This window comes from Nuphar pumila, chromosome 5 (assembly GCF_984573655.1).
Source record: "Nuphar pumila chromosome 5, dmNupPumi1.hap1.1, whole genome shotgun sequence".
Taxonomy (NCBI): domain Eukaryota; kingdom Viridiplantae; phylum Streptophyta; class Magnoliopsida; order Nymphaeales; family Nymphaeaceae; genus Nuphar; species Nuphar pumila.
This window is the reverse complement of record NC_143253.1, coordinates 124,729,721-124,754,973: the sequence shown is the minus strand read 5'-3', so window position 1 is coordinate 124,754,973 and position 25,253 is coordinate 124,729,721. Positions and strand designations below refer to the sequence as shown.

General features: G+C 40.7%; 1 protein-coding gene across 1 annotated transcript; it reads left to right on the top strand.

Moving 5' to 3' along the window:
• Window positions 1–1,617: 1,617 nt before the first annotated feature.
• LOC149838539 (PTI1-like tyrosine-protein kinase At3g15890) lies at window positions 1,618–20,661 on the top strand. The gene is made up of 4 exons (XM_090007724.1): window positions 1,618–1,776; window positions 1,969–2,128; window positions 19,274–19,536; window positions 19,634–20,661. The coding sequence occupies exons 1-4, from the start codon at window positions 1,733–1,735 to the stop codon at window positions 20,262–20,264; spliced, it is 1,098 nt and encodes a 365-aa protein (XP_089863850.1). The 5' UTR covers window positions 1,618–1,732; the 3' UTR covers window positions 20,265–20,661.
• The last annotated feature ends 4,592 nt before the right edge of the window (window positions 20,662–25,253 follow it).

Here is a 25,253-nt window from a genome sequence, read left to right as displayed (position 1 = left end):
CAAGCCCATGGCCATTGGGGCCTGGACTCTGGACCTCAATCTAGGTTTCTTTAGTCTCAAGAGGGACTTAATTAAGTTCAATAGTCTGGTTTTTTAATAGGATCCCTAGGACCAAGACTTGACCTTCCATGGTCCTTGCTGCTTGTAAGAACAGGCAAAAAAAACTAATAGGACTCTTTGAAAAGAAAGTCAAGGTCGAAGTTTGACTTTTCTATGTTTTGAAAGAATCAAGATTTTATTGTGGCATTCACATGACAAAGCATTTACTTTATATTTTCATAATTTAATTATTTTTACAGTTATATATATAGTTTAGCACTTTTTATTTTTTTGCTACATGCTGATATTTCCTGAGATTAAAAAAACTTTAATTTTTAAAAAAAAAGAGATAATTAAAATTGATATTAACATAGTTAAGAAAGAAGAAGAAGAAAAGGCAAAGCCAATTCATAGTACAAGAGCAATGACATCGGTTGGGGTATCCGAGGAGTTTGTTAGCTCAATGTAATTTGGCAGTATTGATGTTATTGGTATGGGTTTGGATTATATATTCTACCAACCAAACCCGCTCAGTCTTGTTTGGCAAGGCTTCCTAGACCCATTTAGTCATACCAGTTTTTGGTCTTTACATCCATATCCAATTAACATCCAAACACATTTAAATGTTAAAATTTGTAGTTGATAAGACAAATAGGCTACCTGATCCAGATTTCATAAATTCCTTTTCATCTATGTCCAGACCCAAGTCTGATTCCAATCAAACCAGATCCAACCAATTATGTAAGATTCAGTAATACCTAATAAGACCGGGGTGAGCCCATTAGCTTCCCAACCTTGCAACCATTTGGAAAGATTACTCCAAAAAGAAAAAAGTTACCAGCTCCGTCCAAACGATACAAATTCATATCCGATCCAACCAAACATAATTTGGTGAGAACTGGAAAAAGTATATCGACTTTACAAAACTCCGATCAAACTATCCAATTTCATACCTGATCCTGAATTTCGTAAGACCCATTAAGGCCCAAATAGATGGGAACCCATTCGGGACCCCACCTAGATCTATATTTATCATGGTAATTCCTTGAGCAAGACTAGTGGTGTCAATGGGCCAGATTTACCTGGTCCCAACCCGGATCAAACCCTAGGTCCGGGTATGGTGACCAAAAGGAAGACTCGATTAAGACTAGGGTTCAGACTCAAATATCCAATTAATACATGGACCCTATTATAGTTTGTGAAATTTTATACCAGACCCGGGCCTGGCCTGATTTTCGATTAAGACCCACGAAATTTCAATGTAAAAATGATAAAAATTATTATTTTACCAGGTATGGTTCAGGTCTGGTTCGTGTGGTTTTTATCGAGTCCGGGTATGATTTCTCTTATAGTAGACCCAATTAGACCCAGGTCCAGACCTGATACCATACCCGAAAATCTGATCCAAGTCTGGTTTCACCTGGGTCCCAACCAAACCCGTCGATACCCCTAATCAAGTCTGACTTCCACGTTGAGAAATACACTGCCGTGGTTGGAATAGACGACTTATGGTGAGAATTCAAGTTCCAACTACCGTTAAACCCTCCCTCCACGGAAACAAAGAAAGACATCTCTCTCTCTCTCTCTCTCTCTCTCATAAATGCTCTTCTGGAATTCCACGGGTATGCCCTCAAGAAGAACCCGCCCTTCAGACTCTTGATCACCCTCAAACCACTCCTCCCTGCTGAAGAAGATGGCATTTTGTCTCAAATTTTGTGGAGTTAAATCTTCCTCGCGGTAATCTCTCTCTCACTCTGTTCTAGTGATTGAATGGTGTTTGGAAGTTGGGTTTTTGTTGTTTGGGTTCTGATGGATGAAAGGGAATTGGGTTGTTTTGTTTTGTTGGGGGTGGGGGTGGGGGTGGGGGTGGGGAGAGGAGGATTTTCTGGTTTTGGTTATTGACGTTGAGGGGCGGTTGGAGCCGTGCAGGAGAGATGGGGAGAATCAGAAGAAGAAGAAGCAGACAACGTGGAGGATATTCTCGTTGGAGGAGTTGCACGCCGCTACCAACAACTTCCATTACGATAACAAGCTCGGGGAAGGCGCCTTCGGTAGCGTCTACTTGGGAGTGTTGCGGGATAGATCGCAGGTGATCTCTCTCTCTCTCTCTCTCTCTCTCTCTCTCTCTCTCTCTCTCTCTCTCTCTCTCTCTTGTTGTGGGTGTCATTGTTTCAGTGTTTTTTTCTCTCATTCTTTTTTGGTGTTTGATGGAGTTAGTTGGGTTTCATTAATTGTATGATGCTGTTGCTGGAAGGATATACATGATATGAAATCATTTAAGATAATAGTAACTAAATTGAATAAATATTAATATTTGCACTGAATAAATATTAATATTTGCACTTTATAAGCAAAATTTCCTTGTTTCTTGGTTTCATATCCAAGCCATGTAATCTAGTGTATAAGCCTTTTCATATTGGTCATACAGTATGATCAAGATAGAATTAGGCTGGTGAAGAAACTATTGTGAAACTGTGATATACTCCGGGGTTAGCCACCAGCTAGCTGTCTCTTGTTGTTATTAGAAGAGTTCGTTACAAGTAACTTTGTCTAACTCTCCATAGTTGGTCTTAATGCGAAAATCACGATTATAGCTACATAATGAAACCAATTAATCAGGGGTATCTGTTGTGGTCCGTTTTTCAGAAGGCACATTTAGAGGTCAATCATATTGACAAGGTTTAGGAGGCAATAAAATGCTAAACCTGTTGGAAGCTCGAGTGTTTCCAAGTAGTGAATTGTGTTTATAATCCTTAACCTTATCAGTTCCCATCTGAGATGAATCAATAATGATGGGTTTGTTGCCCAATGAGTACATGTTTTATTGCTAGTAACGCGTGGATCTAATACCATATTTTGATACACTGCATGTGCCTTCTGACTTCTTTTCTGTTAATCTAGTCTTGCCTGTTTGTCTCAGGGATGCCCGATGCTATAGGTAGATGCTGGAATCATGCATAGATTGAGAAATGAATCAGATATTATCGTGAAGACAAATATAGTCTCATTTTCAATGGATGCATAATCAATGTCATATTGTCATCTAATGTTAGGGGTTTACAGGTTCATAAATGACATAATTCACAGTGTAAGTGCGAATTATTATTAATATTTCAATAGATATTCTCGTATAGCGGCAGCACAGGGTTCCCTGAAGGAACTGTCAGGTTTTCCACATTACATGATGCTATTGCAAGAATATTGTATGTTTCAGTAAGATCATTCTTAAGCTTTTCTTTTTGAGTTAAAAAGAGGTGCTTGTGCTGGTTGCCATTCCCCTCCCCCTGCCCCGCAAAAAAAACAACAACCAGGAAATGAAGACATATAAAGTTATAAACTCTATATAAGGTTTCCCTTCATATGGTTTAAATCATTCTCGGATGCCTCAAGAGGCATCCTTTCCTTGTTTGTTGGGTTAGTTCATGCGCACACAGCTCACATACTGCTTTAATGGGTGAACAGCCCAGCCCTTGGTAGCCTGATCTTCCTACTGAAGGATGAAGTTTCACGCAAGGCATGTAGTGAATCAAGTAGGGTTTAAAGTGAGTTTGCATGTGGAAGGAGCAAGCTTTGGAGAACAGTTAATATATGGGAAGTAGCATATTTAGTAGTGCATTTGGTGGTTCCTGTGAGTTCATTATTACTCATTTGATACTTAACTGAACACATGGCATTGTGGTCCGTTACCATCTTTAACAATATATTGAGATATTGGTAATTGAAAGAATTTACAATGTCTCCGTCATACTTATCCTGTGAAAACCATTGTTTCAATTCAATTTTTTTTACTTCTGATAGATATTTATGAGAACTTTATTTTCTTCATTTTGTCCTTTTATATGAGGGTATGCTGTCAACGTAAAGTCGTAACATCACGTTTAGTTACCTGTGTGTGAGTAGAGAATAATCAACTGTCACTGCTGTTACAAAATCATGATCCTGAATTATGCTTTTGAAGTTACTGAGATTGTTTTTTAGGGCTTTAAGCTAACCTGGAATTAAGCTTTAGCAGGAATCACTTTTTAAGAAATGCTTAACGCATCCTGCTGGATATTTCTTGTTATGCATTTTATTTCCACAGTCATTTAAAAGCCTTGGATCTTTAACGTTCATTATAAAAGATTGTAGCTATGTAAGTTTTTTTTTTAGTTTCTTTTTGTCAATGATAAAAGTGTGCCAATCATAAGATTGTACATCTCATTGTGCCAACACCAGGACCCTTTTGCTTTGAGGCATTTTGTATCCAACTTTTTGTTCTCTGCTTATCTTGCTCATGTTTAACTGATAATGTTTTCGTCCTTGATTTGTGGTATCATCGAACCTCTACAGAGTCAAACTGCTCTTGGCTATATCTTAGAAAGCAAAATTTTGGGATGTTATAGGTTTTTTTGATAAATCTATTGGGAAAATCTTGGCATGTAAAAAAAGAAAATTTATACAAAATAATAAAACAAAAACAAGATTTTTATTTTAAAAAAATGCCAACAAAAACATAGAAAAGTTTAAAAAATATCGTAATAATATAACCATAGATAACACAGAGTCACCGATGTCGTCGATATTTTGAAAATATTGTGATGTTATCAGTAATTTCATGTCAGCTGATAATATTGGCAAAATATCTTCAGAAATAAAGATATCATGATAATATCACAATATTATGACAATAATTTTGAAATATTCTTATTTTTATATAAGCCCAATTTTTGTATTTTTTACATTTTAAAGACTTTTCAGACTTATTTCCTTATATTTTTCCTAGAAAATGATACAAAACTTATTATTTTCTTATCTTTTTCATTATTTTTTTATGTCTTAAAATTTTACAACTCCCAAGATTTTCTTGAGAAAAACCACTTATTAAAACTCTCTCCGAGAAAGACCTTCAACGAAACATTACCTTGAACGATACTTGTGACTATGAGATAACATCATGATATTATTAAATTAATATTTTGAAATAATAAAAATATTTTTTATTTGTAATTATTTTTCATTATAGTATCATTGTATTTTCAAAATGCCACCTATATCTGTGAGAATGCCTCTACAATATTGTTGCCTATTCATGTTTTATACCAACTAGGATGAGCAAGTGCATTCAGCTCATGCATGCTCAAAGAATCACTTCCATGCAAGTGCCCAAGAGGATTACTATGGCATGATATACTTCAAGGATACTGATGCAGAGCAAGACCAGGCCAGGCCTATACAGAGTGACCCGGGCGTGGCCAGGGATCTCGGCACCAATGGGATGGACAATCGGACCCAGATGATGGATCCGATCGCGAGTCTGATACCACGATGCAGGGACGTGCCCCTGCGTACCTATTCCAGGCGAGCGAAGGTCTAAAGCACACACATCGACAGCGTTCCAACACATGGGTGATCCAGCATGTCAGCAGCATCGATTTAATCTCGGGTCCAGGGACTGGACTCGAGATCCAGATCCATTATGCAGTCTATAAATACCCAGCCTTAGGGTTACGTAGGAGGAGATTGTGTATTTTTTTTCTTTCTGTCAGCATTTGTTTTTCCACTGCAGCCGTTATTTCCATTTCCTAAAGTTTTCTTTATTCTTCATTGTAATTTGTTGTCTTTCAATAATCGAATTAAGGTGTGTCGGGACTCCGATCTCGTTGCATCAAAGTGGTATCAGAGCGCAGCCCCTCCTCCTTGGTCGACGGTATGGTGCAAGAAGCGATACAAGCGGAAAGGAGCAAGAGGGATCGGGTACCGGCAATGAAGATCCCATGATGCGGATGATCGACGTGATGACAAAGATCCAAGAAAATATGCTGTGTGTAAGCAAGGACGTAGCCGGCGTCAAAGCGATTGGATGGGATCGAAGGTCGGATCGTTGTCCTCGAGTCGCCGGTGGAGACGCACGTTACACATATGCTGAAGACGGGAACAAGAGTGGGCGACGGTGCAGCCGGTCCCGCAGATGCCACAACGATCAACCCAGTCCAACCGACCTTTCATCAGTCTGTCGTGCAAGGGGATGGCATCGAGATGGGTCTGCACAGGGATGTTGGTCGCACTAACACCCCGCAAACAGTACCTTTTCTGAATCCCATCCCGGTAATGGCTGCAGTTCAGGTGGTCAGTGCCTTCCAACCGAACCAGGTGGTCGTTGAAGGACCTCCCAGCACCGGCCTGGGTGCGCAGGCCTAGCCTCGAGCCACGACAAAGGGGCTGCAGGCCAAACATGGCCTGCAAGGCCCGAGCGTGACGTTGGGCCAGGCTGCAGGCGCGACTGCGTCAGTCCGGGCTGACCTATTGCCCCTCCCGGAGCTCGTGCGTGGGGGCTCGATCACAACCCACCAACCAGTAGGGGGGTGTGGTCCCTTGTGGATCGGACCAAACCCGACAGGGTTCGGCCCGGAGCCTATGGTAACAGGGCCCATACCTGACTCTCGGGGACCATTCTTTGGGTCCCAAGGAGCGGGTCCGAGCCTCGAGCCCCATTATCCAACCTACCCAGTTGGGTCTGGTTCGCGGGCTATCCCGAACCAGATCCAACCAAATAATTTTGAACCCCAATTGAGATCCAAGACCGACCCAATCTTACAACAGACCCGGACGGAGCTCTAGTTTGATTTTGAGTCGGGTCAAAACCAGACCCATCATATTATGGATCAAGGATCGAGTTCTAACCAAGCCTTTACCCACCACCACTTGATCCATGATCCTACCTATCCCATTCTGGGTCCGACGAATAGTGTAGGTTTAGACCCGATCCAGATCCAATCGGGTGAGACGTCCCAGTATTACATGAACCATACCCACTACCTATACCAGACCCCAAACCTTACCCAACCCGCTATACCGTCCCCGATCCAGAATCCTGCCCCATATCCGACCCACTACTTCTACCATAACCCAACCCCTAACCTATGTCACATGGGTGCGGGTGCGATACGGGTGCGGCGCAATTTCAAAAATTTTGGACACGACGACATGGCTATATATATATCCAGTGTGTGCATATATGTAGATATTGTCCTCTAAAGTTTGGCACCAGCATGAGTGTTTTTACAAACTTTGCAAATTGTACTTTTGCCCCTGCAGAAACGGGGGTCCGGGTGCTCCCCCCGGCGGTGCCCCCAGAATTTTTTTTTCTGGGGCTTATGTTTGAGACTCATGCTATATATATTTTTTAAAAAATATATAAAAAGATCTTTTTTTTTGTTTTTTGCCCTAAAATGGACATTTTTGGACTCGGTCAACATTGATCGAGTCTAAAACAAGGACGAACTCAGCCTTAATTCGTTGACCGAGTCCGGGATGTGTCCTAAGCCGCACCCGTGTCGGGGCGTGTCGACTCGGGTGCGGCGCCTCCCTAGCCGAGTCCGTGTGACGTAGCCCCTAACCCAAACCCATACTACCCCACTCCTACCAATCCAGACCCAGTTAACCGACCAGTCCTTCCGCTGTTGACGGGACCCCCTACTATACTGGTGCCTCAACGCCGACCGCAGATGGCTCCCACCCAAGGGAGGGTCAGACCGAGACAACTTCAAGCAGTGGCTACATAGATCCCGCAGGGGCCAGCGCAACTTGAGTGCCGACCACATGTCAATGGAATCTGTCAGCATCAGCCTCCAGTCAAGCAGTACCGTGACGAAGATGACGCTGCCATGATGGACGATGAAGCCTTCTGGAACGAACACCCTGCAGGAATGGTAGAACCTCGACAGCAAAGAGCGCCAGAGCACCCCTCCACCTACGGGGTGAAGCTGAACTTCCCAGAGTTCGCGAGACAATTCGACGCCAAGCAGTTCTTCGACTGGGCCTATGTCGTGTAGTTTTTCTTCGACTATCACTCTGTGGCTTTGCACCGTTGTGTCTCTCTAGCATCCACTTGATTGAGGGGCCTAGCGCAGACATGGTGGGTTGAGCTACAAAGGTCGAGGGAACGACAGGGGCAACAACGTGTGCAGACATGGGAAGAGATGCAGAGATTGATGCAGACTAAGTTTGTGCCATCAGACCACGCTGAGAGAGCCTACAAGGAGTACCTGACCCTGCGTCAAGGCACCCGTACCATGGCAGAGTACATTGTTGAGTTTCATCGCCTATCCCTGCGAGTGCAGATCGAGGAGACCACCCGACAACTGGTCACGAGGTATATTTCTGGTCTCCGCCCTGCTATTTCTGATGATTTTAGTTGCGTCACATTCGAGTCATTGGATCAGGCTAGCAGTTATGCCATGAATGTGGAGGAAAAATTGAAAAGGAGGCAGGACTATAGAGTTTCACGGAGTGACCCATCCAGTCGACCCAAGTCGAGTTTCCGAACTAGGGGAGCGAGCTCCCCAAGGAAAGAAGACTCAAGGCTTACCCCAAAAGTAGATCCCAGCAAGCCTGACCAGTCTGGGCCAACCTACCATACCCAGTCCAATTCCAAACGTAGTGAGTCAACCATCTGTTGTTTTAGGTGTCAAGAGTTAGGGCATGTGGCCTCAAAGTGTCCCACCATGAATAGGAATGCCCATCTCATAAAGGGTATCGTCGAGTCAGTGTCAAATAGTGAGAGTGAGGGCGAGTCCTCGGTTGAGGGGGAGCATGAAGGCGAAGTCGTAGAGTTCGACGGTAACATCGAGAATTTGTTGTCCATTCGTCATGTCCTGACCACACCCTGAGAGTCGACCCCTGCAAAATGGTTGCAAAACATCTTCAGAACCAAGTGCAATTGTGAGAGTCATGCGTGTGATGTTATCATTGACAATGGAGCTTGTGAGAACATGGTTTCTGACAGTGTCGTGTCCACCCTAAATTTGAAAACAGAAAAACTGGCACAACCATACAAGATGGCGTTGTTCAAAAGAGGAAATGAGGTTCCCATTACCCAACGATGTCTAGTTAGATTCTCTATGGGGGAGCATTATCATAATGAGGTGTGGTGTAATGTAGCCCCTATGAATGCATGTCATATTTTTTTGGGACGTCTCTGGCAGTTTGATCGCAAGACCATTCACGATAGTCGCAGGAACACATACTCTTTTGTTTTTAAGGGGCATAAAATAATCCTCCTCCCTATCAAGGAGATCAGTTTTTCTACTGTGGATAAACCCGAGCGAGTTCCTCTGCTCGCGGGCCTATCATACCGGACTTTCTTGAGTCATTGTAGGGAGGACAGTTATTGCTATGCCTTGGTGGCCAAACCGTCTATGAGTACGTCGTTGCCCGTTCCTGCGGACATCGTGCCCTTTGTCGAGGACTTCTGCGATGTTATGCCAGACGAACTTCTTGATGACCTACTTTCGATGAGGGCGGTGCAACATGCCATAGATTTTGTCCCAGGGTCGAGTCTACCTAACCTCCCCGCGTACCGCATGAACCCATCCGAGCATGCCGAATTGTTGAGGCAGGTCCAAGAGCTACTGCAAAAGGGATTCATTTGTGAGAGTGTGAGCCCTTGCGCAATACCCGCCCTGCTCACTCCTAAGAAAGATGGGTCCATGCGCATGTGTGTTGGCAGTAGGGCGATCAATCGCATAACTGTTAAATACTGTTTTTCCATTATTCGGTTGGATGACATGTTCGATATGTTGGCCGGTGCCTCCAGTTTCTCGAAAATCTATTTAAAAAGTGGGTACCACCAAATTCGTATCTGAGAGAGTGATGAGTGAAAAACAACATTCAAGACACGGGATGGATTGTATAAGTGGTTAGTCATGTCATTTGGGTTATCGAATGCCCCAAGTACTTTCATGAATATGATGACCCAAGTGTTGTGTCCTTGTATCAGGCGGTTTGTCGTTGTCTATTTTGATGACATTTTGGTTTACAGTTCATCTGTGTCTGATCATTTGAGTCACTTGCGTCAAGTCCTAGAGATTTTGAGGAAAGAAAAGCTTTATGTTAATGCCAAAAAGTGTGAGTTCATGACGTCAAACGTGGTGTTTTGGGGTTTTATAGTGTCGTCTGATGGAGTGAAGGTTGATCCCGCCAAAGTCCGAGCGATTGTAGAATGGCCTACCCCGCGGACTATAGGAGAGATCCGTAGTTTCCATGGGTTGGCCACCTTCTACCGTCGTTTTGTGAGGAATTTTAGCACCCTTATGGCCCCTATCACGAAGTTCCTAAAGGGTACTAGTTTCCATTGGACCCAGCCGCAGGCAAAGCTTTCACGCTTATCAAAAAGAAAATGACTAGTGCCCCCATCCTAGCCCTTCCTGATTTTAGCGCAGTTTTTGGGGTTGAGTGCGACACCTCTAAAGTGGGGATTGGTGTCGTCCTGAGTCAGAACCGCATGCCTATTGCATTCTTTAGTGAAAAACTGACTCAGTCGAAATGCCAATATTCTACTTATGATGTTGAGTTTTACGCCGTTGTACAAGCCCTTTGTTATTGGAGGCATTATCTCATTTATAAGGAGTTCGTCTTGTACACGGATCATGAGGCATTGAAGTATTTAAACAGTCAAAAGAAGTTGAGTGCGAGGCACGCCAAGTGGGTCAACTTCTTGCAAGTAGGGGTGGCAATCGGGTCGGGTTGGCGGGTTGGCGTATCAGCATACCTCAACCCTAACCTGACCCGTTTATTAAACGGGTCGGCTGTGGCAAACACGAACCCGACTCGTTTAATAAACGGGTAACCCGACACGACCCGCCAACCCATTTAATAAATGGGTTGGGTCGGGTAAACGGGTTTTCAGGTTCGCGGGTCAGTTTGGCGGGTCGGGTTGGCGGGTTGACGGATCGGGTTGGCAGGTAGGCAGGTTGGCGGGTCGGGTTGACGGGTCGGGTTGGCGGGTTGACGGGTCGGGCAGACGGGTTGGCGGGTTGACCCACCCGCCTAACCCGTTTATTAAACGGGTCAGCCGGGTTGGCGGGTTGGCATACCCCCAACCCGAACCCGCCTAAGAGGCGGGTTGGCGGGTCGGGTTGGCGGATCGTGTCAGAAATTGCCACCCCTACTTGCAAGAGTACACTTTTACGATTCGCCATTAATTAGGTACTCTGAACAAGGTAGCTGACACACTTAGCAGGAATAATAGTTTTTTAATGACTATGTCCGTGCAGGTCATTGGGTTTGAGCAGTGCAAGGAGTTATACCCGACGGACCCTGATTTTCAGCAGGTCTGGGAAGGGTGCCTCTCGTCTACCATCACGACAGACCCATGATTCACTATACATAACGGTTACCTGTTTCGAGGTAATAAGCTATGTGTGTCTACATTCTCCCTTAGGCTACAATTGATTTCTGAGTTACACGAAGGGGGACTAGTTGGGCATTTTGGACACGATAAGGCGTTCACACTGTTAGATGAATGCTACTTTTGGCCCAAAATGCGTAAAGACGTCAAGTTTGTCCAGAGTTGTCGAGTGTGTCAAGTGTCCAAGGGTCGACGTCAGAATAACGGTCTTTATACTCCTTTGCCCATCCCTAAGCGGCCTTGGGAACATGTCTCCATGGATTTTATTGTGAGTCTTCCCAGAACCTCGCGTCGTTTTGACTCCATCCTAGTCGTGGTTGACCGGTTTTCCAAAATGGTTATCTTTGTCCCGTGTAAGCGAACCATTGACGCCTCGTTAGTAGCCTCGTACTACTTCAAGGACGTGGTCTGCTTTCATGGATTGCCTCACACGATCACCTCAGATCGTGACACTCGCTTTATGAGTCATTTTTGGAAATCGTTATGGGCCTTATTGAAAACCAAGCTCCAGTTCAGCATTGTATACCACCCGCAAACCGATGGCCAAACCGAAGTCGTGAACCACACTTTAGGGAACCTACTGAGGAGTCTAGTTGGGGAGAATGTCAAAACATGGGACCTAGTCTTGCCGCAAGCCGAGCTCTCCTACAATAGTTTCATCAACCGGTCCACGGGCAAGTCTCCTTTTCAAGTGGTTTATGGGCGTTCACCAACCCATGTAGTAGATGTAGCACCTGTGTCTAGTCTCCAAGACCCATCCCCAGACGCATTTGATGCCGTTGAGTACATGTGTGATATTCACAAACAACTTCAAGCCAAACTTGTTGAAAGTTACGAAGCTTACAAAGCTTTTGTGGACCAAGGTCGTCGTGATGTCCAGTTTCAAGTAGGTCAGTTAGTATGGGTTTACCTGCGTCCTGAGCGTTTTCCAGTAGGTACTTATGGTAAGTTGAGCCCTAAGAAGCATGGCCCTTTCAAGATCCTCTAGCGATCGGGTCTGAATGCCTACCTCCTTGAACTGCCCGACGATTGACACATTTCGCCTATCTTTTGTTAAAATATAAAATTGTACATATATGTATACATAATAATATTATATTATTATATATATATATAAATACATTTTTCATTTCTTTCTTTTCTGTAATTTTTTTCCTTTATTTTTATTTTTTGTCTTTATGTCATCTAGTTCAGTTTGAACTAGAATGACTGTTGCTAGTCAAGTCCTGTCCAGTCCAGACTTGACTAGTAATAGAGCTATTGGACTGACACAGTCCAACAGCTCTATTGAGTCCTCTTTCAGCTGTATATATAAAGGGGTGCAGCCCCTCTTGTATTTTATTCCAATGCTTCTTAAGCAATTGGTTTTTCATATCAATAAAGAATACATTTTTATTTTTATTTTGTTTCCAGTTATACCCTTTTTAAGGGTTATGCTTTAGTGTCATTCTTGACACTTGCCCTTGTTAATCTAAGCTCGTGTTTCGAAGATCTTCATTTCATGGTATCAGAGCCGCGAAAGTACTAAATCTTGAGGAAAAGCTGCCTCGGTTTCCGTGCCTGTTTGCAAAAGTGTTCGCCAGTTGAAGAGAAGTGTTTTATCACTTCATTGGAGAAGATTTCACATCTTGTTGTATTGTTTTTTTCTTTTTCATTTTCCTTCTTGTTTCTCTTTTATCCCTATTCTTTCTCTCCTTATAATCGTTGGATGACAATGATAAAGTCACCATCATGCCTACGAAACTAAGTGATACGAACTATGTAACATGGGCTTCAATCATGAAGCACCATATATGGGGAAAAGGCTTATGGGGGATTGTGGATGGTTCCGATTCGGAACCTAAGCTATCTCTTACTAAAAAGGAGGGAGATAAAGAGGTCCCTCTATCGGAAGAAGAGAAAATCAAGGCTATTGCCTCATATGAGAAGAAATGGAAAGAATGAAGAATATCTCATGCGAAGATAATGTCATGGCTTATCAATAGCGTTGACATTAAAAAATGCTCAAGTCTTGCCAAATTTGATCATGCCGATAAGGCATGGGAATACCTTAAGAATATGTATTCCCTTAAAGATATTGCACACGTGTGCAACCTCCAAGAAAAAGTTTGAATGATGACACAAGGAGACAAAACTATTCGTGAATATTACAATGTGTTGTCCGAACTTTGGAAAGAACTTTCCCTTTTAGAACCAAAGTGGCATTGTGCCGAAGACATCGAGCTTCGTCAGAAACAACTCGATGCTGAACATTTTTACCAGTTTATCACTGGATTAAGGCCGGAATTTGAAACCACTAAATCGGCCCTACTTCACCGGGGAAAAATTCCTTCTATTGTTGAAACTATTGAAGAGTTAACAATGGAAGAAAATCGTCTCCGGAAAGGTTCTTTAAAAATTGAAGATGATTCCGTTTTAGCCGTGTCTAGACCAGGGAATCATGTTCGATCATATAGGCCTCCTCACTTTAACCGACAAAATGGTGACTATGATAAGAAGAAAGTTATTTGTCATCACTGTCATGAACCGGGACACTACAAGCCACAATGTCCCAAACTTAAGGAGCTGAGAGAAAAAAGAGCTGCAATTGCTGGATCGGAGCCTAAAGATCAGGATGCACCAGTTTCCCTGGCCCAACTAATGGAGATTCTTCAGCCTCTCATCAAAGGTGCCTCTTCCTCATCTGAAGCTTCAACCGGCGCAGCAACCTCATCTTTTTCTGATCTAGGTAAAGTTTATTGGCTTCTTGACTCTGGTGCATCTTTTCATATGACCCCAAATAATCAAAGTCTATCCAAATGTGTTAAAAATAAAACAAGTGTGTCAAAGGTCTTTACTGATGATGGGACTTCTCTTGAAATAGAAGGAATAGGAAATTTTAAAAAAATTTATAAAACAAAAAAAAAATTTATTCTAGAAATTAGACATGTTCCCAAATTAAATTTAAATCTTTTATATGTATCTCAAATTTCTGATTATGGGTGTAATATTTCTTTTTCTTCTCATGGTTGTTGGGTACAGGATCGCCAGTCAGGCAAGCTGATTGGGGAAGGCCATAGAGAAGGAGGACTCTATTACATGGATTTTTTGGAAATGCCGAAGAAAACTTTTTGTTATAATATTCAAAAAATAGAGTTGGAACTGTGGCATAAGAGACTTGGTCACCCACATATAGCCAAAATCCAACATTTTCCAAATCTAGGAAAATTTTGTAACTCTGAATCATTTGATTGTAAAGATTGTATTCTCGGCAAAATGAAAAGATTACCATTTCAGAACAGAACCTTTTTCTCTTCAAGACCACTTGAATTAATACACTCGGATGTTTGGGGTCCTGCACCAGTAATTTCTAAAGGAGGATTTGTTTACTATGTTATTTTTGTCGATGATTTCTCCCGACATACGTGGATGTACTTTCTCAAACATAAGTCTGAAGTATTTTCATACTTTCAAACTTTTCATAATATGGTTAAAAACAAGTTTCAAAATGATATTACTATTTTTTGCACAGATTCAGGGGGAGAGTTTTTATCCATAGATTTTCAAAATTATCTTAAATTGCATGGCATCACACATCAAAGATCTTGTCCTTATACACCTCAACAAAATGGACTGGCAGAACGAAAACATCGTCATATTATAGAAACCACTAGGACTTTATTAATAGCAAATCAAGTCCCGAAAGACTTTTGGGCAGAAGCTGCCTTAACTGCCACCTATCTCATTAATAGGATGTCATCTTCTTCGTTACAAAATATCACTCCCATTGAAAAACTTATGAACATTTCTCCAAACTACTCTAGACTAAGAATATTTGGGTGCAAATGTTTCATATTTACTGACAAAAATGATAAACTTTCCCCTCGTGCGATTCCCTATGCCTTTTTAGGATATGCTGAAAACCAGAAAGGTTATAGATGTTTTGACTTAAAAAATAATAAACTATATGTGTCTAGAAATGTTTCCTTTCTTGAAAAGGAGAGCTTCTTTGATTTTAGAAAATTAAAAGACGTCACTGAGTACTCCTTTTTGCTAGATCTAACATCAACATCTGATGAATATGACCTTGACTGTAACTTTGATGATGATCAAAGAATTACTGATCTTAATGTTGAAAATGAAGAAGTTCATAGAGATACTAGTATTCAATATTCCAGGCGACAAGAGTCTAATCCTCCATGTGCACTTGAGAAATATTCTAACATTCTAACTAGACAATCATCCCGAATCTCGAGGCCTCCAGGAAAGTTTGTATCATACGAGTCTTTCTCACCCACATATAGGGCAGTTATTGCATTAATTCATTCATATGAAGAACCATCCACATATTTTCAAGCAAAAAATGATATCAAATGGATAGAAGCCATGAAAGCTGAATTAGATGCACTTGAAAAGGCTTCTACATGGAATATTCAAGATCTTCCTCTAGGAAAGAAAACTATAGGATGTCGATGGGTTTATAAAATTAAAACCAAGAATGATGGTACTCTTGAAAGATATAAAGCCCGTTTAGTAGCCAAAGGTTATGCTCAAGAATATGAGATTGATTATGAAGAAACCTTTGCTCCGGTGGCTCGTATGACTATTGTCCGAACCTTAATTGCCTTAGCTTCTATCAAAAAATGGTCTATTTTTCAAATGGATGTCAAAAATGCTTTTTTAAATGGAAAGCTAGTTGAAGAAGTATATATGGAACCCCCTCCTGGTCTAAGTATTCCTAAGGGTAAAGTCATTCGCTTAGAAAAAGCTCTTTATGGACTTAAACAAGCACCAAAAGCTTGGTATGATAGGTTTAGTCGTGTTATGATTGATATTGGTTTTCAATTCTGTTTAACTGACACTGCTTTGTTTATTAAGAATTCTGATGCAGAGATCATTGTGCTTCTTCTCTATGTGGATGATATGATCATCACCGGAAGCGATAAATAGGGAGTTGAAACAATCAAAACACTTCTTAAATCTCATTTTGAAATGACTGATTTGAGCTTGTTGAGATATTTTTTAGGCATTGAAGTTGCTTATTCTCCTAGAGGATATTTATAATCTCAGACTAAATTTGCTTTTGATATTGTTTTCAGGTCTTGTATTACTGATGATAAGAAAGTTGACACTCTAGAAGTTGTTAATGTTAAAATGAAGATTGATGATGGAGAACTTCTTGCAGACCCTACTCCTTACAGACAGCTTGTCGGGGCACTTTCCTATCTATCCATTACCCGACCAGATATAGCACATGTTGTTCATACAGCAAGTCAATTTCAACATGCTCCTACTTCTGTTCATATGGGAGCAGTCATGCGTATTATCAGATACATCAAGTCATCTCTTTCATGAGGACTTTTCTTATCTTCCTCCTCTTCTCTTGATTTAATTGCATATACTGATGCTGATTGGGGAGGTGATCCCAATAACAGACACTCAACCACTGGCTTTTGTGTCTTTTTAGGGAAATCATTGATCTCGTGGAGGTGTAAAAAGCAGCAGAATGTATCTCTCTCATCCACCGAAGCTGAATACAGAGCCATGGCAACCACGACCATAGAAGTAGTTTGGCTCCGACGACTGCTTGCTGACATGGGAGCTGAAGCAACAAAGGCTTCACAAATGTGTTGTGACAACAAAAGTGCGATCTACATTGCCAGTAACAGAACATTCCACGAACGCACCAAACACATCGAAATGGATTTTCACTACGTCAGAGAGGAATATCTACACGGGATAATTGATCTGCCATATGTCACTTCAGAATATCAGTTAGCAGACTTCTTTACAAAGCCTCTCGTTGCTCCCCGATTTCACTTTCTCTTAGACAAACTTTCGCTCATTGTACCGTAAGTTTGAGGGGAGTGTTAAAATGTAAAACTGTACATATATGTATATATAATAATATTATATTATTATATATATATATAAATATATTTTTCATTTCTTTCTTTTCTGTAATTTTTTTCCTTTATTTTTATTTTTTGTCTTTATGTCATCTAGTTCAGTTTGAACTAGAATGACTGTTGCTAGTCAAGTCCTGTCCAGACTTGACTAGCAATAGAGCTGTTGGACTGACACAGTCCAACAACTCTTAATAGAGCTGTTGGACTGACACATTCCAACAGCTCTAAATAGAGTTGTTGGACTGTGTCCAACAGCTCTATTGAGTCCTCTTTCAGCTGTGTATATAAAGGGGTGCAGCCCCTCTTGTATTTTATTCCAATGCTTCTTAAGCAATTGGTTTTTCATATCAATAAAGAATACATTTTTATTTTTATTTTGTTTCCAGTTATACCCTTTTTAAGGGTTATGCTTTAGTGTCATTCTTGACACTTGCCCTTGTTAATCTAAGCTCGTGTTTCGAAGATCCCCATTTCATTTCATCTTCAATGTGTTTGATCTATATGCTTACTGTGGTGACAATAAGTCGTCAGAGCCGACTTCTTCCCAACCAGGGGAGAATGATGCAGAGCAAGACCGGGCCAGGCCTATACAGAGTGACCCGAGCATGGCCAGGGATCTCGGCACCAATGGGATGGACGATCGGACCCAGATGATGGATCCGATCGCGAGTCCAGTACCATGATGCAGGGACGTGCCCCTGCGTACCTATTCCAAGCGAGCGAAGGTCTGAAGCACACACGTCGACAGCGTTCCAACACATGGGTGATCCAGCACATCAGTAGCATCGATTTAATCTCGGATCCAGGGACTGGACCCTAGATCCAGATCCATTATGCAGTCTATAAATACCCAGCCTTAGGGTTACATAGGAGGAGATTGTGGATTTGTTTTTTTTCTTTCTGTCAGCATTTGTTTTTCCACTGGAGCCGTTATTTCCATTTCCCAAAGTTTTCTTTATTCTTCATTGTAATTCGTTGTCTTTCAATAATCGAATTAAGGTGTCTTGGGGCTCCGATCTCGCTTCATCAGATACCATTTCAAATGTTTGAAGGGTGTGTCAAACATCTGCCTTTTGTCCATGATTAGAAACTTTGTTGTTGATTGCAACAACAAATTGATAGTTTAGAAAATATTGATGTCTGTGATTATATATTTAAAGAGTAAGAGAGAGAGAGAGGGAGAGAGCTTTGGTCGCGTATTTTTAGATTAGTTGTTCCAATATGAGCTGAAGATGTGTACTGTTGCAGCTGCCACCGATGATCATCATCCATATTTTTTGAAACAGGCTAAACTTGTTACGATCATCCTCTTTAGGGCCCTAGGATCATAACGTGTGTAACTACCTTATTACTCCTATCTGCAACCTCATTTTTCTTCCTCATCATGCACTGTGTTCATTACATGCATAATATTCGTTCACTAGTGTAAGCTTGCATTATGATTTTTGAGCAGCTCTGATTTTTATAACTGGTTTATGTTAAGCTTCGGTTGTGATTGATGCATGCCAACTGGAGAACATGAGGGTAATTATGCTTATGGTGCCAATAGCGGAACTGATGAACCTATGAAGTACCTTTGCTTTCATCTGGTCGGTGTGACGCTGAAACTTTGCCTATGCGCATCAGGGGCATGCTTGCTTGCATCCCATGTGATTCAAAATCACATGTGATTCCATCTCATGTGATTTGAAACCACAAGGTGGACAATGTGATTTGGAATCACATGAGAAGTGAGTAGATGGACGCTAATGTGATTCTGAAAGCTCGAAACCTCTCTGCCCACTTTCTCACGTTTGCTTGCACGTGAGAAATGGGGCACATGAGAATTAATTCACATTTGGGGCCAAGCAGACGTGCTCCTAATTTCTGTTTCCTTGTGAAACAATATGCTCTAGTTGTGAGTGGTAATTGCTGTTCTATAGCTCCCATTTATTTGCATATTCTCATTAAAATTTTGAATCAATGATGGATTTGAGTTGGACTGTCTTCCGTATTCGTGCTGTACCTAAAAGTCGCCCAAGTCTGCAGAGGCTTGGACTTTGTTACTTGGCTCCCTTTGCTTGTTTAGCAACTTGGGCCAAGTTGGGTCAATTCACCCAAGTTCTGGATTGTGCCTCCTTTATAAGTTTTGATTTTTGTTATTGAAATGATCCTTGTAACAGTAACTTTTCCTTTGCAGATTGCTGTTAAAAGATTGAAGGTTTGGAGCAGTAAGGCAGAAATGGAGTTTGCTGTTGAGGTTGAGGTCCTGGGTAGAGTCAGGCATAAAAATCTACTGAGTTTACGTGGCTACGGTGCAGAAGAACAAGAGCGTCTTGTTGTGTATGACTACATGCCCAAATCGAGCTTGATGTCACATCTTCATGGGGAGCACTCAATCAAGTGCCTCCTTGATTGGGATAAGCGGATGAAGATTGCTATTGGATCTTCTGAGGGGATTGCGTAAATCTCTTTTACATTTGTCTTTGCTTTTTCTCCTTTTTTTTGGTATGAGACTACGAGACTGATGGTTGAAATCTCCGAACTTCGTTCTGAACAGCTATCTTCACCACTATACACCCCATATTATTCACAGAGACATCAAAGCAAGCAACATTCTTTTAAATTCAGTCTTCGAGGCGCAGGTAGCTGATTTTGGGTTTGCAAGATTGATCCCAGATGGTGCAAGTCATGTTACAACTCGGGTGAAAGGCACACATGGTTACCTTGCCCCTGAGTATGCCATGTTTGGGAAGGCATCAGAGAGCTGTGATGTGTACAGCTTTGGTATTCTGCTGCTTGAGCTTGCTAGTGGCAGGAAGCCCATAGCGAAGAATGGCACAGTGAAACACTCAATCGTAGAGTGGGTGTTGCCTTTGGCTTCTGAGAAGAGGTATAATGTAGTGGCTGACCCAAAGTTGAACCGGAAATATAATCCGGAAGAGCTTAAAAGAGTTGTGCTTGTGGGATTACTATGTGCACAGAGCAAACCAGAGAAGAGACCCACAATGCCTGAGGTTGTGGAGTTTCTCAAGGGTGAGCAGAGAGAAAAGCTGTCAAATTTGGAAAACGGTGACTTGTTTAGGCAAGATAAGACAGAATTTTCATTTACAGATGAGAGCAGCACTGCCGTATCTGATGAAACCAACGCTATGCATGCGGAAAGAGAAGATGTCAGAGAGAGGTCTTGATATTGGTGCCAAGCTCTCTCATTTACTACATAATCTGTTAGAACCAGTGGATAACTGCTTCCTTGTCTGAAGTTTGCTGAAACCACGTTCAAATATACAGGAAGACCTTGTTCAAGAAGCTGTGCATATCATTTTATAGATGCCTGTTACGAGGGGAGTCCAGCAAAAGAAGCTCTAATAAATTGAACTGTAGTTGGTATGAAGTCATGCATTTTGTTGTATTTTTGGGTGGTGTGCTAATTTGTATGTGTGAATTACCTGCCATGGCAGTCGATGCTTTCTTGTAATTTTATGAGGTTTTGAACATGTTCGCTGCATTTGCTGTATAAAATAATAGAATCATAGATGAAAAGGCATTCTATACAAAAATGATGCCAAAACCAGGATTAGAAGTAAATGACCTGATATGTGTGCTTTATTTGCATGTTTTTATATTCATTGGAGAAGAAAAAATGTCTTCTAATCACCAAGACGACATGATTTAAGGTGGGGACGTTTTTCAAGTCTGGATCCAAAAGCCTTGTATGCCCTTTTATCAAGTTTGTTGTTTTTTCATATTGACGCTTTAGATCATGACCCTTTTTCTCCTCTTTTTTTTTTATGTGTGTGTGTGTGTGTGTGTGTGTGTGTGTGTGTGAGAGAGAGAGAGAGAGAGAGAGAGGCTGTCTTTGTCAACTCCGAGTAGGATATTTCTCAAAGATGTAATGTTTCCAAGTTTAAAATTTCTGAGAGAGAGAGAGAGAGAAAAGCTGTCTTTGTCAACGCCCAGTAGGATATTTCTCGCAGATAGAATCGAGATTTACTCCTATGTTTCCCTGAAAGTTTAAAATTTCTGCTAAATTAACTACAAAGGATAGGTAGCAAAGTTCAAGACCCTTGGATTCTTGGATCAAACAGCTGCGGCTCACCTTAAGGCATGCCTGTAAGCCTACGTAGCTATGAACATCTTTCACCTCGTAAAATTAGGCATTTTCTAGGTGAAAATCTTTCTCAGAGTTTGCAAATATTCTGTTTCCCACAAACAAATGACTCAAAATTTTCATGTGAGATTTTTCTTGCAAAAAGTGTTCCCCATCCGTCTCCTTGAAAAAAAAAATCCAGGTGAAAAGGTTCTTAGGGTGTTTGCATATGTGCCTCCGAGTTGTCAATCCTAGAAAACACCTAGCTCAGATGAGTAATAAATTCTACCCCAAAAGGATTAGCTTTGTTGGAGCGGGCCTCTCCTGTCAGATGGGCAGTCCAGGTTCCACTACTGTGGGCGCTATCCCCTTGCATAAGCCGAAGCCTAGCATAGGCCCTGGGGGTGAAGGTCCTAGCCATGGTGTTTTCCACCGCCAGGATGGTGACATTGTCTCCAGTCCGGGACAAACCTCCCAAGTCAGAAGGCGAATTATGAAAAAAAAAGACTAACAAATTAATGAATTTGACCTGTGTTCTTTTTAAACGCGATCATTTTTTGTTGTATTGAGCAACGTTTGTTATATCATGAATTATTAATTATTTCTGAACCATAGTTATTGGAAGCTTCTTACCACCATGGTGGTTACCCATGTGGTCAGGTGGGTCTTATGCCAAGCCGAAGACCCAGGATCAAATCCAGCAGCTGGCGCATGTGAGCTGTTGTAGCTTTATCATGGTTGGGGCATGTAAGGCTGAGTTGGTCGTGTTCTCAACCCTGAGTTTTACCTCGGCGAGAGGCATGACTATTAAGTGACCCAGTTCTTGGTGAGGGTTCCTTCGTAAAAAAAAAAAAAAAAGTTATTGGAAGCTTATTAAAAAAAACTTCCGAATAAAGATGCTTTCAATTAAAGCATGAAACTAACAGTTCTACGATTCTTTCAAAGCTTTGTGAGGAATGTACTTTCTTTTTCAAATTTATATTTCCAATGTAAGATCTACATACACAGTACAATACATCTGACAAAAAAGGCTTCAAATTTATTTTAAGTGAAAGAACAAGGATTTAACTGCACTTTTGGGTAGAGAACCTTCAGAACTTTCTACTTGGCATCAAATAACAATGAATTTTATTAAGTCCAGTTTCATTTGTGAGCCAATATATCATTTTTCCTGTATGGATGTATATTGCTTTTTCTTTCATCCCAGTAATCAGTTTCGTTGATCATTAAGACATAAACAGCTGGCTTACAGAGTTTATTCATCTTTATAGAAGCAACGATGGGATTTCCCTCAACGAGAAAGGATAACTGCTGCTACTGATTGATAACTGATAATTGTGTGATAAAGTGTTATTTTAAAAAATATCAGTATGTTCTGCCAAGGTTAATATTTGGCGTTATTGTAGGCACAAAACCATTGAGTATATAAATCACCATTTTTCATCTTTTTTTTGTTTTTATAAATTCATATGGATGCGATCTACAAGGTTTGTTTAATAGGAAATCAGTTTTGAGTTTTGTATGATGTTAACCTGTAGATAGGTTTTCTAAACGCTTCAAAAATCATTGGTTTATAATACACTAAAATCCAACCACTCAAAAAGATCATATTTTTAGATGAAATAACACGATCTAAGATTTGAATCTTAGCAAACAAACCATGCTAATCACATCTATATGGTCAGATCGAGTCAATAAAGCCTAAACCTATTTCTCTCTCTAAAAAAAAAATTTGAACCTGTGATTTTCAGTTCAGTAGTTTCATGCCCTCAATAGTACCAAATATTAACCCATTCTGCCACTTGTTCAAAACGTTGACATTTTGTGATATTTTGAAAATATCAACGTATTTAACATATTTCAAGGAAAATAATCCTTATATATATATATATATATTAGTTTTTTTATATATATTTCAATTTTTAATTTGTATATTTTGTCGATATTTGACCGATAAAAATATGAAAAAATTAAAAAATGTGCTCGGTATAGCTGCAAGCATGAATTTGAAAGTTGAGCAGCTTGATGTGAAGACTGTTTTTCTGCATGGTGACTTAGATGAAGAAATTTATATGGAGCAACCTAAGGGCTTCATTGACAAGGGTAAAGAGCAGTTAGTCTACAAGCTGAGAAAGAACTTGTATGGATTGAAGCAAGCACCAAGGCAGTGGTATAAGAAATTTGATTTCTTTATGACTGAGCATGGATACTCAAGAACCTCCACGGACCATTGTGTATTTGTGAAAAAAAATTCAGATGGTAATTTTATCATTCTTTTGCTTTATGTGAATATGTTGATTGTGAGCCAAGACATCAGCAGGATTAGCAAGTTAAAGTTGGAGCTAAGTGAGACCTTTGTCATGAATGATTTAGGTCCAGCAAAACAGATTTTTGGGATGAGAATCGTTCGTGACAGATCGCATGGGTTGATCTGATTATCTCAAGAAAAGTATATCAGAAAGGTTCTTGAGAAGTTCAACATGGACAAAGCAAAGTCTGTTAATTGTCTACTTGCAGGCCATTTTAAACTTAGTCAAGTCAATATCCTGCAAATGATGAAGAAGGAATCGAGCTGCAGAAAATTCTCTATGCTTCGACAGTAGGTTCGTTGATGTATGCTATGGTCTATACTCTGACCAGGTTGTAGCCCAGTCCTGCCTCCCGAAATAGTTAAAAAAAAAATTAAGCCCAAGCCTAGCCCAGCCCTAATTCCATATGAAATAGATTTTTATCCATTTTTGTAGCCCACCCTAGCCCAACCCAACCCAACGCTGACTGCAACAATAGTTTGATTTGTCCATATGAAATAGATTTTTATTAATAATTGTCACAAATATATTTTTTTTTCTACACCTCTGTTTGTCCCCCCCCCCCCCCCCCTCACATGAATCCTAGCTACACCACTGTCTAGATGCTTGGTTTTATAGAAATAGACTTTTGGATCATCCAATTGCAATGCATAGGAAGGATCTTTTAAGGTTTTAAAATCACCTAACTCAGAATTTTCATAAATATTCAAGCATTTCAATCACATTTTCATTTAAAGTACATGATCTAATAGTCTATTCCTAGCAAATAAACCATGCTAAATGCATCTGCAAGGTTGGATTTACCAAAAAAACATCGAAAATGCCCAGCTCACACTCCATTCACATATTTTTAGTTAATTAACATCTTCTGGTGTGTGTATATATATATATTATTTATTTGTTTACCAACTTATTAACCTTAGCCTGCTTCCTCTTATTTTGGAGGTATTTGGCAATGACAACAATTTGTCTTTGTCCATGCTGGAGGATGCCACCTGCGGGTACGATACCCCTTGCAAACTTGCAATATTCTGTGGGGGTTTTTTCGGGCTTTTGGAAATTTGTTTCGGTTTCCACATTGGCTTGCTCCTTGACCTTCCATTTGTGTTCTTGTATCTAACTTTCTTCCAATTAGAATTTGTGGATTACATTTATGTAGTTAATACAGGTCTTGAAGTCTTTATTTTTCATATAGTAATTTTAGGGACTTAAAATTTTCTTTATTTTTGTTCGTAATTTTAGGGTCTTAAAATTTTCTAAAGTGATTATTGTGTTGCATAGAATCAAACAATATTGAAAGAAAATCGGTCGTACTAATCTTTAGTGCTATGCATTAGTCCTTTGCAGTACTTTCAGAACTTACAATCATGATGCGTCACTACCCTTGGGAACATTCTGGATGCACATGAAAAGCTTCTGTCACGATTTCCACTTCCAATCTATAGCTCTCACTGGTACCGTTCATCTACAAGATGAATGGTCTATCAAACACAATAATGGGGTTCTTTGTATCTTAAACGGGTATCAAAAGTTTCTTTTTGAGCCATTGATGCTCTAGACTAAGGGCATCTAGAGCATACAAAATAGATCGCTCAACATAAACAAAAAATGTTGTGTTTAGAGGCCCTGCAGATGAATGATGATAAAAGATGAAAACCAGCATCCGTATCGGCCCTGAATCGTTTGGCCAATGAATCATCCCGATTCCTATTCTCAAGTGAATCGATTAATATCATATCGATCTTCTGCCGATTCAATACTTATAGGCCGATACTGACAAC